At 40.7% G+C, this 13,317-nt stretch overlaps 1 protein-coding gene across 4 annotated transcripts in view; it reads right to left on the bottom strand.

Annotated features, from left to right (window-relative positions):
• Positions 1-13,317, bottom strand: part of camsap2a (calmodulin regulated spectrin-associated protein family, member 2a) — a 49,715-nt gene that overhangs the window by 18,601 nt on the left and 17,797 nt on the right. For 2 of the 4 annotated variants that reach the window (XM_071485952.1, XM_071485953.1), the window contains exons 3-7: positions 10,550-10,711; positions 7,915-7,998; positions 2,374-2,406; positions 1,074-1,215; positions 132-271 (exon numbers count right to left, since the gene is read on the bottom strand). In XM_071485952.1, coding sequence (XP_071342053.1) covers positions 132-271; positions 1,074-1,215; positions 2,374-2,406; positions 7,915-7,998; positions 10,550-10,711 — 561 coding nt within the window. The remainder of the gene's footprint in view (positions 1-131; positions 272-1,073; positions 1,216-2,373; positions 2,407-7,914; positions 7,999-10,549; positions 10,712-13,317) is intronic. The other 2 variants (XM_071485954.1, XM_071485955.1) reach the window with 1 other exon arrangement.

Genomic DNA, 13,317 nt, shown 5'->3' with positions numbered 1-13,317 from the left:
TACTTAACTTATCAGCGAAACTTAAATAGTTGGACGCAGGCGTGAGGGTCAAATGATTTCAAATGTAAAAGGGAATATCTCACTTTGGAAATGAAACTCCAAACTCTTTATGCTGTGGATTTGAGCAGTACCTTGATGGTGGAGGAGGCGTAGAGCATGTCCTCCAGGCTGCAGTGGCAGCAGCTGTTCAGGTTGTCTTTGCAGAAGTCCTGAATGAGCTGCAGGTTGTAGAGCCGATCAGCCAGCGTCATGTTCTCCTTCAGACAGACATCTGGGAGGGCAGAGGGGGCCATCAGGAGTCAGGGTCAGTGTGACGTCAGTATGGATGTGATGATTAAAGGGCTTGTGGTTGTATGGTACTGATGGTAAAGTTCAGGGATGTGTGCGGTGTTGAGGATCTTCTATTAAAGAGCTGCTGAGGTGTTGAAGTGTAACGGTTTGTAAATGACTGACCAATCGTAACAATGGACTGAGTGTCATCAAACTGTGGGTGGAGCTGTGTGTTAATAGATTTAAAGAATCTCGACTGATTGATCTTTTGTTCTTGTGATGTTTTCAGTTTAGTTGAATACTTGTGTGCATGTACTGTATCTGAGTGTGTTTGTGTGTGTTGGGCCCACTATCAACACACTTTCATCAGCAGGTGATGTGATTATGTGACATCATTTGTTTGCGACTGATCTTTGCTCTGATGAATGAACCATTCAGAGAAGTAGTAATAGTAATACTAGTAAATATTCTCAGACCCTTTAAACACCCAAAAATTTGTGAGGAATGAAAAAAGGCCCAGTTTTGTATCTAAAAAGGCAGAATCACTGGGCTCAGACTCCTGCTATCTGCCATGAATAAATAAATAAACTTTACTTCCCTATTTCTAGTTTGAGATCAAGTTTTTTTTAGGATCTGTTTTGGTCAAAAGAACTGCTTCTCCTCTTGCAGATAAATTAAGGTCGCCTTGCACTTTTTAACGGGAACCTGTAGACAACCTGCCCCAAAAACCTACACACACACACACAAGTCTTCCTTCAGTCACCCTAACTGTACGCTTCCCACCTCTCCTCCCAGCTCCTTACCATCCAGTGGAAGCAGCTGAGGGCAGTAGAAGTGCAGCAGAGCACCCAGGGCCGAGCCGTCTGTGCTGTCTTTCAGCAGGTTGTCCACTGGGGGGATCCAGGGAACTGGCTGGGTCGAGGCCTGCTCCTTCCTGTACCGAGCCTGTATAACATAAATAACATACCTGTAAACCAGAGTGCCAACATTGCCCTTCCTTCCTACATCTACAGCACCTATTGTTTCTTTTTTTCAATCATTACCTATGGCTGCAAAATGAGTCATGCACAGTGTAATGGTGCAACCATCGCAACAGCTCTGTCTTTAATGTCTCTTTAGAGCAGCAGCAACACTTTAAAGCTCATGGAGGCGTCGTTACATTTACTCATGTATGAAGGTAATTGAATAGTTCTGCAGCCTTACAGCATGTTTAGTAAAATGTGAGCCCAGTGAGAGGAAACAACATCCACTACGGCTACATCCGAGTAGGGCTGCACAAATGATTTTTCCAGATGGTGTGATCTAATGTTGTGATGAAGATCAAAATAATTACCCTCTCAACATGATGAGTATTTTCAGTAAAACGCGAGCATTTACAGATAGCATTCGAAATGAAAAACACTCAAAATCACTTTGTATGTACAGTAACAGCGGATGCATGAATATACATATGTCTACACATTCACATACAATATAATGTTAGTGGTGAAAAGAGACGATGTTACAAGAAGGTGTACAGTCAGTGCTGGTACAGAGACTCTGAAGTCATTTCATGCAAAATGCTCACAGACATCCCATCTGTGAAATGAAATTCCAATAAAATTAAGCTTTTTTTTTCATATTTTGGCTAATCTCTTGGGACCTCTTCAGTGATTCCCCAAGGGTGTCCTGTTCCTCTGACAAGAACTGTCCTATTTGCAAGTACAAGGCAGTATAAGTTCAAGGCAGAGACGTTCAAATACACATATTCCTAATACGTAAGCCCTGGTTTTCAGTTAACGTAACCTTATACTAAACAGTAGTTCATAGAGACTCTAGAAAACAATAAAGGATAACTGAATTCTAATGCCCTTCACACGCATTTTCAGACTTGACTCTTTTGCTATTTTTACTCTACAGTAAATCACTTGGATGCAGCACAAGGGAACACTTGTTAATCAAAACACAAGGTAATCGAGAAAAGCTGTGTTTATGTAACAGTGAAGTCACAGGCTGATGCGCACTTGTGATAAAACAATGGCAATCACGAAGAGACAGACAGAGGGAGGAGGCGGGGGAGGCGGCCACTATGGCTACATAGATGAAAGAGCGTGGTTGACTTACAGGCACAAGCTTCATGTACCACTTGGTTGGAGACTGCAGCAGCACAGCAAAAGAAAAAAACAAGAACAACAACAAAGAAATACCTGTTAGTGAGATTAGTTAGTAATGCGATTAGTATTACAAGGGAAGACATGACAGGGTGCGAGACCAAGGAGAGAAAACTTGTGTGTTATTGTGAGTGCAAGAAAAGCAGCCCACACAACATAAATAACCCTGAAACTGTTTTTAATGCGGTGCTAAGTTCTGAGTATTTATCTTAGGCCCAAATGTTAGCTACACTGAGGTTTCACAGTCACAATTTCACTCAAACAAAATGGCACTGCTAATCAAAACATCATTTTCCCCCTCGAAAGTCGACCAAATCTCATCAGTGTGAAAAGTTAAACATAAGAAACATTTCAGATCCCATTTAAAACAAATGCATGACGAGAAACTGGACCATTAGACCTTCATGTGACCTGCATTTGGAAATTACACTGATGCAAGATTTGTGCAAGCAGTCACGCTGACACTGGACCAAAACAGGAGAAGCATAGGTACCAAAGACATTGAGGCCTTTGGTTATTGTGAGTCAGTTTTAAATTAGAAAATTACTAAAATAAATAGGGACAATCATAATAAATGTGCTGCACTTCTTTAGTATGAGATTTGTTTTTGTGTGTATGTGCAGGTTAACAGCCAACGGGCCCATCAATAGGCATACACTCCTTGATTATGGTATAAGTGTAAAAATTAGCTGAGACAAAATTAGAATTAAGGGACACTGTATGGCACCGACAAAATCAGGAAATGTATCTCACTGTGGCTAAAGAGAAAAGCATCAGCTAAAGAAGACACCAAATAACAATCCCAGTGGATAAATGGAGCCAAACTGTCAGCCATCCACTGACAATGTAAGCTGACTCCAGAAGAGGAGAGGCTTGCCACAGTAATAACTAATTCCCACACTACCCCGAAGCATCAAAGAACCAAATGTAAGTGTCACTCAAAGTGGCTAGCGATTCCTCAACTTCAAAAGCATGCCGCGACTCATGAGAAAATACAGCCGATTTGTTCTGAAGCCCCAAAAAATAAGAAATAAATATTCAAGGTGGTGAGAGGATGAAAGGGTTGATTGTGGCCTTCTTGGATTCTCCTGATTTGATTTACGTCACGGCTGTCTGAATGGTAATATGAGTTACCATTCTGATGCCATCACACCTGATGTAATCTAATCTACAGTATATTACTGTCGATTTGCCTGTGAATGAACTGCCTGTGAATCTGATATCGCAGCATGAATGTGTTTATCTTGACATGTTGCAGGAAAGTCACGATTTTATGTGTTTTAGCAGATATTTTTTTGTCACTTCTGTTACATGATGAGGCAGATTCCTGGACAAATGAAGTGGTTCTGACAGATGTGCTTAACAACATTTAGATTCGCGACTCCACACTGAAATTCAAACATTTGGCATCACACATTGTATTTGTAAGCAGAGAGTGGCACAGACAAACTCTGCCCTTACTTCACCTCTCCAGGCCAAGCGCACAACAAGCTGCACTCCCCAGTACATGACCTCACAAAGTCAATGCTGACTTCCATTTGGTTGACAGAAGGGGAGCATGGCGTGACACGGAGCAGGATCAGGCTTCAGGTGATCTTTTCTCAGGCCATCATTGAAATCTATAGATCCATGATAACCACAAAAATAGGTACCACAGATGTGTGTGTATATATATATAGTGCCATTTTATATATTTATTTGTGTCTTTCCATACTGTACATCATGCTTATTGCATCTTCTATGTCAGATGGTGTCTATCTGGTGTAAATCACTCACTGACATGTTTTTACATGTTTAAAAGAAAACTAACATTCAATATCCTAATATATGCCAAAGCAGGACTAATATTTAAGGAAAAAACAAACAAAAGCAGCACATTAGATACCTAACAAACAAGGTGGTGCACTCCTGCTGATTTTTAAACTGTATTTTTTTAATTCATGCCTTATTCTGCTTATACAGGAACTTTTTAGATTTTGTTTCTTATTATTTAATTATTTTTTTGTTCCAGAGACAACAACAAAGGGTGACCATTTATAATAATGCCCACTTACTGCCTATTAAGAGGTCAAACCGAACTTTCAGTGCAAGGTTATTTTGAATACACAGCTCCAAACCCCTCTGGCCCAGTTTAAGAAGAAGAGAAGGGAGATGAAGACTGTCTGTATCTGGAGTAATGATCTAACACTGGGCTAAGCAGGGTCAGACAGAGTACCAATCAAACCCCTGGGGAGAGGTTGGGCACTCATCCATCATCTCCTTACAGGACACACACACAGACACACACATTTTTCTTGTATATTTACACACACATACACCCAACCCAACTCCACTTCAATCATCCTGTGACTCTCCCTCTTCCCATCAAAGTTCATCCTCTGAAGCCAGACGCGTCCAGTTCAGCTGCAGCTCAGCTTTTGCAACTTAAAAGGATTAGTCTTCTTCTCTGTCCTGACGTTGCATTTGCAGCCCCCCCCACCCCCACCCTCACCCCTGTGTACAGCGCAGGAGGTTAAAATAAAAACACTGTTGCCCTGGTGAGCTCTACAGTGTTGTCCTAGGAGGTACGTGTCTGACTGAGACAGAGGCTGCCTGTGTGACTCACACTGCAGTCATACTGCAAAGAAGAAGAGGGGGAGGTCTGGGGAGGTGGGGAGTGATACGGGAGTAGAGAGAGGATAAATGGAGCTGCTGGGCATCAGCAAAAAAAAAAAACAGTAGTGCACTACTTTTTGTATATTAGTGTAGTTTGAGTTACATACTTTGTCTCCATCAGTTTCTCCCCACTAAGTAAAAATGTTGTCCTTCACAAATTAGGAAAATTATTGACAGATTCCTCACCTTGCTCTGACTGACACTCCCATTTCCTCACCTCCTCGTGTACCAATCGACTGATGTTATTGCGAGAAAGGTGGAAATAAAAAGTGTTTAACAGACAGAGGCAAACACGGGACACTGTGTTATATTTTGCCAAATAAATATATATATATATATATTTATTCTTTGGTCTCATTGCAGGGGCAGAAAAGGGAGTGAGGGTCAGAGAGCAATCTGATGGTTTCATTACCACCTAGTAGTAATCATGTTCATAATGTCCATTTTATAACTGATACACACATATTTAATCTACATTTAGACACAAGAAACTTGGCACTTACACCTCAGCAGCCAAAAATATATACAAACTAAAACATTGAAAAGGAGAAGACGAACGATGCTGGGATGGAAACTAACTCATTATTGAAATGGCCAAAACGCTGACTGCACTCCGCCTGCCAACACAGCAAGTGGTTATTATGCAATGTGCCCTGTCTGAGGCAGCGAGGGCTTGAAGTTTGACAAATGAAAGTTAAAAAACAACATGCAGAGTGGTTTTAAAATGGCTCCACACAATTCAATGCTTTGTCTGGTTGTGGTTCTCAGTCAGTTTTTTGTTTGTGCTGTTGGAAACAAATTTACCATTTCACACTGTATGACACATTGTTATTCTGTTTGGCAGCCATGATACCATGAAAATAAAATAAGTTGTACACTTTAAGGTGAGAGACATGTGGGATACATAATCATATTATTTCAGCAGCTGTGCACACAAACACTGACTGTGTACTTTAATTCAACTTAAGGCGTAGAACTGCATCATTAAATGAATGTGACTCACCACACTTCAGACTGGGACAATATCAGCCATAAGCGAAATTATAGGACACAAACACAAACTCGGTACACACACACACACACACCCACACACACCAATCCACGTGACCTGATGTTACTGAAGGGCCAATGCCCCAGCTTGGAGGCCAAACAAGCGGGTGTGTTCACGCTCACATCATGAGCCGGCGTGGCTGTACATGTGCGACACTTGGCCAGGGTCTGGGCAACTGCGCTGTACTGTCTGTTGTTACTTTAGGTTTTGTTGATCAAGCATTAAAGGATGATATGATGTCACTTATTTTAGATTCACCTTCACCAGTTAAATGTGTGTGCATCTTCCTGTGTGTTTGTGCGGAACAGCTGAGGCATGCAGTGCTGCGTCTGCACACTGACTGGTCAGATCAGCATCAAACACTGTGGAAGTCTGCACAGCCCTGGGATTGTGGAATCACTCACACTCACAGACAGACACACACACACACACAAACTGCAGTGCTCCATTTCAACTGGATGCATACTAAAACACATGTGACAGGGTTGCAATATTTTCCCTCAGGTAAACCTTCTAACTAAGCTGCATGACTGACAGTGTTGTGTCATAGTTTGCAGCCTGACATAACCTGTGACAGAGGGGAAGCTAGAACAGGAGGCGTGACGCAGGAGTGGAGGGGGTGAGGAAGAGTCTGTGAAAAGGACGATGTAAAGTTAAGCGTGGAGGGGTCGAGTAGAGGTCAAAGGCAGGGTAGCGTAACTTTGTAGAAGGGAGAATTAATGAGGCAAACACAAGAGATAGAAGAGATAGAAGAACTTATCTGACATGTGTTGAGGGTGTCCATGACTTTCAGGGGTCAATAAAACTTGTTAAAACCCTTTGCATCTTCACTGTTCTCAGTTGCGGAAAAAAACTGCTGATGGTGCTTAATGAATGATGTGGAGGTGAGAGGCAGAAGCATGAAGGATGAGGATGAGTGTGCAGACATGAGAGTGACATCATTCACCTGCTCCTCCTCCTTCCTCCGATCAACACTCTGCTGTGTCAGGGTGATGGTTGGATCATTGCCATGCCAACTCACCCTGACCCTCACCACCAGACTAAAACAGTAAATTTAGCTTGACTGGTAGCTCACAATGGAGTCACAAAGCCACATACACAAAGTTCCTATAGTTGCAAAATATATATACACACACACACACACGATAGTGAAATTTATAAGTGGCCATACATAAACTTAGTATGGTAATCAGTGGGATTTGAAATGGATTTATTTCCAGTGAATGAATTCATTATTCAGTGGATCAGTGAATGAATTATTTTTCAGTGTCAAACTACAGAATCCAAACACAGATTACTCCGGTTACTCAAATACATATTGTATATACATATGAACATGAACACATACACACATGCACACACACACACACACACACACCAGCCTGTCCTATGGCATTAGAAGTTACTGCTGATACTAGAGTCAGTTATATAAAAGATATGGACCCTGGAGGCTGGACCCTGAACATGTGTGATCCTGCACTAAACGACTGCCGACCCAATTAAACTGAAGAGCACTGATCTGCCGGTTAAGGTACAAATAAAGTGAAACTCATTATGATGATAAAGGTAAAAATGTAGCCTGGCTACATGCTGTATGTGAGTGACACAGAGGTCTGCGACAAATAGCCGTCAGTCAAAAGGAGCGCGCTGTTGTAAATCCATTAAGTGTAGCAAAGGATTTCACTTAGCCTGTTTGAAAGTGTCCATCAAACCAGTGATGTCTACATGTACATGTGTAGTTAGCAGAGTATTAAAGCTGGGAGAGGAAAGGAAAAGAAAAACACCCACCCGAGGACTCCCAGCGGGCTCGGCACTCTGCGTCTCCTTCTTCCTCTGCTCCTGAGCCACAATGTCCTTCAGATATTCATTTACCTGGGAGAGGGAGCACAAACAAGTTTAATCATCACTAAGCCAGCAGCATCAGTGAGTTAAATTCAATATAAGGAACACACTATGACTAATATTTCATCTTCAACTGATATTGCTCGAATTAAAAGTTAAATTGGTTTTTAGTTACTTAAAGTTAGGCTCCATGGTTAATTGTGTTAAAGTTACTATTTCAATTTTAGTTTCTACAGTCATAATGATGGAACATTAGCAAGCAGATAATATTAAAGCATTTGATTTAATTCAATTTGGTTGTAAATTACAGAATTCTGACTGCACAATATTATGACCATGACCGTGTTTTATTTTTCAGTATTACTTCACCATTATTATTCAAAGACTAAAACTATTTAATTGTGGTTTCGCGTTGACCATAATAGAAGTCTGTGTAATATGCATACATTGTAGGAGTTTAAGGATTTTCTGACTCAACAGAGTTGAATTGAACTGAATCAAATCCAATCGCACTCAATCCTGAACTTAAGACAATTTGCAGAATATCTCCTGAAGTTCGTATGGATCAAGTTAAAGCAGGAATCAGTTGTTAAGCTGGTGATTTTTGGACCTTTGGAACGCATAGGGACTCCAACAGAGAACCATATGTCTGACCAGTAGGACTCCATGACCACACCCCCTTTTAGCTACTTTGTGCGTGTGTGTGTGAGTGTGAGAGTGTGTGTGTGTGTGTGTGTGTGTGTGTGAAGCTCAGAACTGGCAGCAGCCCAGCATTCCTACCAGAAGAATGTAAACAGACTGGGCCCTGTAGCACTGTATGGAGGAGTCAGGAAGCTGATTTATCCAGTGCATGTAAGTGCAAAGAGTTCATATATTTAATGAAATGTTTTTGAAAATTGTGCATTTGATTCCTTGTACATTTTGAAAAGATTAAACATAGAACACAAACATTTGCAAATATAAGAACGTGTGATACACCACCCAAATACTATTTTCTTCCTGTGGACTTGAATGATAACAGTATGCAGTTGTTCCATTTAATTAAAATATGGCTAAATTCATTGCAAAACATGCTAAACTTCTTCGGTGTAGCACAATGGTGATCTGATGTCAGTCAAGTTTCCAAAAGATGCTGTGTATTTGCTCATATTTGGTTTGGAGCATGGTAAGAATACATATGGGACTGCTGGATTAGGCTGCGAATGCGGTTTGAGAAGTTTCTATAGATACTTTTGATTTTATTGGTCTGTAGATATGGTTTCAGCCATGTCTTTGAAATAAGCTGTTACTGAACTATAACTGATCAAAACTGCTTTTACTACCATAATGTGGAAATTAGTTTTTTAAGCGCCCTCGCAAGCCGAATAAACATTTGCACATTATCAAACAGCAAGTAAGTCAGGCGAACAGGCCTTAAGGTGCGGCTACACTTATTTATAAATTATTACTTAGTCTATGTTTCAGTGGACACTTTTTTCTTAAGGCATTGATACATAATCATTTTCTAATTGGTTGAAATGGCTCTAATTACAAGTTCATGAAAATGTACATAAGAATGTATATGCACAATGCTTTTTGACAGCAGCCTCTAATTAATATTATCAGTACAATCTTTTAAAAGCCCGTGAAAGCTTAATCATGTAGAGTGTCAGAGAGGAGGGCCAGGAGCCACGAGGAGCCATGTATCATTCTACACAGCTAATGAGAACAGCCAGCTCTTACATGTGATACTCTATTGTATACAAGATGTCGATAATGTTAAAGTACGCCCTCTTCAAAATGGAAAAAATAGGCAGATTTCATGTGACATGGTCATAGTCACATGTTTAATGTTTTGATTTCCGTAAACATACAGTGAGTTATGCACATGCTATACATGTGTAGAAAACACATGTCAATCTTAGTATCAATAACAAGGTAGACCATCCCACTGTCAGTACACCTGGGAGGACGTTTTCTCATTTAACCTGCGTACATGATATAGTATAACCTGAAGGCATGGAGACGTGGTATGTGTGTGTGTGTGTGTGTGTGTGCAGCAGATTTGATGGTATTTAGGTCAGTGCTTTTCACTGTACTTCGAGTTCAGAACTCAAGAGCCCTATTGTGTACAGAATATGCACCAGCCCTCTTCTGCGATAGATGCTGGAACCAGCTGGATTAGTTCAAATCAATTATGTGGGACAACCCAAATGGCCAGAACTGTAACTCACACCCTGTTCTGTTGTACTACCTGTCCTTGTAAAAGATATCTACAAAAAATGCATACATGAAGAAGAAAACTTGATACTTATCTCACGCAGTTATAAAATACAGGTATTAATGTGGCCCTATCTTTGGTTTAGGTGTGCAGCTCTTCCTCTATGGTGCATCTTGAACCTCATGCTTGCTAACAAGATAATGTTGTTAAATCATTGTTTAAGATGATCAAATTTTACATTCTGTAATAGATTTCCATTTACCTTAGAGTATGGATACAACAGCTGATATCATTCATTAGCTGCAGGAAACAAAGGTTAGTACAACGGAGGGTGGTGGAAGTTGAGCCAGGACTTCAGCTTTGTCTTTGACCATTACCCACCTTGTTGATCCAGGTGGTCACTGCATCTTCTGTATCATATGGTGTTTCCACCTCAGGGTTGCAGGATGAATACTGACTAATGGAGGCCATCACCTTCTCCACACTCACAGTCTCCACTGTGTACGCCATCATCAGAGTGTCTATCATTGCCAGATGGGCACTCTGGAAGAGAAAACACAGGGAAAGATGTAGAGGGTTAAATAAAAATGAGATAGCTGGAGATGCTCAACTTGCTGCAGATTGTATATTTTCTCTCATTCACTGCCATTCAGAGCAAATGTAATAATATAAGCTTACATTCCTGGGTCACCTGTTTTACAATTCAAACACAACAGCAATGGTCAAAAGCCTTAGCCAAGTGTAAAATGCTGCGTTTAATAATTGAGATTTCAGACTACAAGGAAGTCTGACACCTTTACAGGATCAAGATAAAGAGTACTGTGTCCTGCATTTTAGTGATTGCGAAGTAGGAATTGAGCCCTCGCAATGGCATTCCTGTTGGTTGCTTAGTAGATGTAGGTTGCAACAGTATTCACACTATGAGACTGTAATCCTAGGTTTCTGACTAGTTTCAGAATTATGTCCCAGGCTCTATGAACCTCTCAAACAGTGCTTCATAGGACCACCTTTCAGCTCCAAACTGCACAGTGGACCAGGACTCCAAATCCTCCACTGTTCTGTACATATGTAAGTCTGCCTTCATTCGAATATTCCCTCGTGGTTGTTGCCCTGGAAACAAGTGCATCCATTCCTGGTTACACGACCCACTTTGCTCACAGCGACTGCTGGCCTTTGAGAAACCCAAATAAGACATCTTCCTAAGAGCAGAGACCAATTATTAGAATCGGCATCCCTTATATGCTTCTATGCTCATCATTATCACTGAGGAGACTTCACACATCGATCCACTTTCGGGAACAATATCTTAGCATTCATCATACTATGAATGACTGAGGATTTTTTGACAACAAATAATTTGTTAAGTATGCTGTAGGCAACTTCTGAACATAAGGGAGGAATAAATAACTCTCTGATACTCTCTTTTAACAGTGTAAATGCAAAAGGTTCATCTCTGTGGGCCAAAATCAGAGACAAATGATTGATATGAGAACCAAAGGAAACCAGCTGTTGTTATTCATCAGGCTAATCGGCCAAACAGGATCAATAATCTCTGAGTGTCGCAGGTAAGTATCAAGTTTGGTGTGTTGGTGTGTTTGTCCTATGGTCAGCGTACTGTAAAAATCTAACTCAAGGCACAGTTTCCTTCCCCAGCATCACTTTCTTTACTAGGTGCAACATATTCTTTTTAATTATTTAAACACAATAATGAACAAAATGAATAATGAATAACATGGGAGTCTTCCACAATAACGCGGGAGAAAGGTAAAATGAGACAGGTGTTCACTCCTTCCAGCAGTCAACCTTTGCTTCCTTAAACTGCAACTGCAATCTTTTGTGTTCATGATCTTTCTCAAGACTTAACTTCCTCTCCATTCCACTCTCAGTACTGGAAAGGTCCTTTTCTCCCAGTGTGGACTGTAACTGATGAGCTTTTGCTTTCCCAGTTTCTGCTTACAGATATATTTTTCACGTCTAGTTTAGCCCTTTATTTTTGTACACAGCTAGCTACCTAATTAGCCATGCTAACTAGCTATGCAAAATCACGAATCTGGTGCTCTGTTATCAAATGCACTTTTAAAGCAGCCACAATGCCTGATTTGCATAAAAACATTTTGCCAACACTCCAATCAACTCTCATACTGTCCTCATGTATGTTTACATATGAAACATTTAAGCATATTTGAGACAGTGTACAGACATGTGAGCGACCATTTTAATTTGCAATGTGGGTGGCAATGTAAGACTAATGTGGAAAATCTAATATAACATTGTCATTGTCTTTACTGCACGATGGTGATACGGGTACACTCTGGCGTCTGAGTATTGTAGTTCTTGGCTCCTACATTTAGCTTCCTCTATTAGTCGATACTGTCTTGTGTATCCAGCAAGCACCACCCAGGACTCAGACTGCCAAATATTTATACTTGGGCAGCAGGTTTTCCATGAGCTAATCCAATTAATCAGCCATAAAGTTAAAGTGGCTTTGAAGAGCCACAATGATGCGGCGAACCACAGTCGAACAAAAGGTAGAAGGTATTAAATGAGTCCTTTTATACTAATAATAAGGTGGAGTAGTTGGTAAAGTGTTTGGCTCTCTCTTTGACTTCTCATGTTCAAAAGGTGTGCACTCAAGTGTATAATTCCCTTATGACTGCTTTTTTACTCTGTGACAAAACAAGATCAGGGTTGGTACAATCTTGTATAACAGCTGATAGGTTGTGATAGTGAGCTTTGTGTGATGACAGTGGGAAAAAACAGAAGACAAAACAGTGATGCAACATATAGCATAACATAGTGATATCTGGTGAGATTGGCTGTCGACCTAGTAACTGTGTGCATTTTTAGCTCTGAAATGAATTTGCTGTGTGACACAGCATTAGCTTAGTGCTTCATTTCCACTAACTCTGACCCAGCAACCCAGCAATAAACCAATCCCATTTAATAATACACTGCCAAGATGTTTCCTATTGGCCTTTATTTAGCCTGTCCAAACACTGTAAAACATTATCTCAGAGACAAACAAACAAACTAATGCCCAGTTACAAATCTGCCCTGTATTCCCACAACAAAATGATCAACTCCAGGAAACAACAATCTAAAAAAGGCCAAGGGACCAGTGTAAATCCTCAAAGGCCTCTTTCCCCTCC

This window comes from Trachinotus anak, unplaced genomic scaffold (genome assembly GCF_046630095.1).
Source record: "Trachinotus anak isolate AG129_WGS33_773 ecotype Australia unplaced genomic scaffold, CSIRO_AGI_Tana_v1 ptg000010l, whole genome shotgun sequence".
NCBI classification, from domain to species: domain Eukaryota; kingdom Metazoa; phylum Chordata; class Actinopteri; order Carangiformes; family Carangidae; genus Trachinotus; species Trachinotus anak.
Note: the sequence above shows the minus strand (reverse complement) of the source record. Positions and strands in the feature narration are given on the sequence as shown.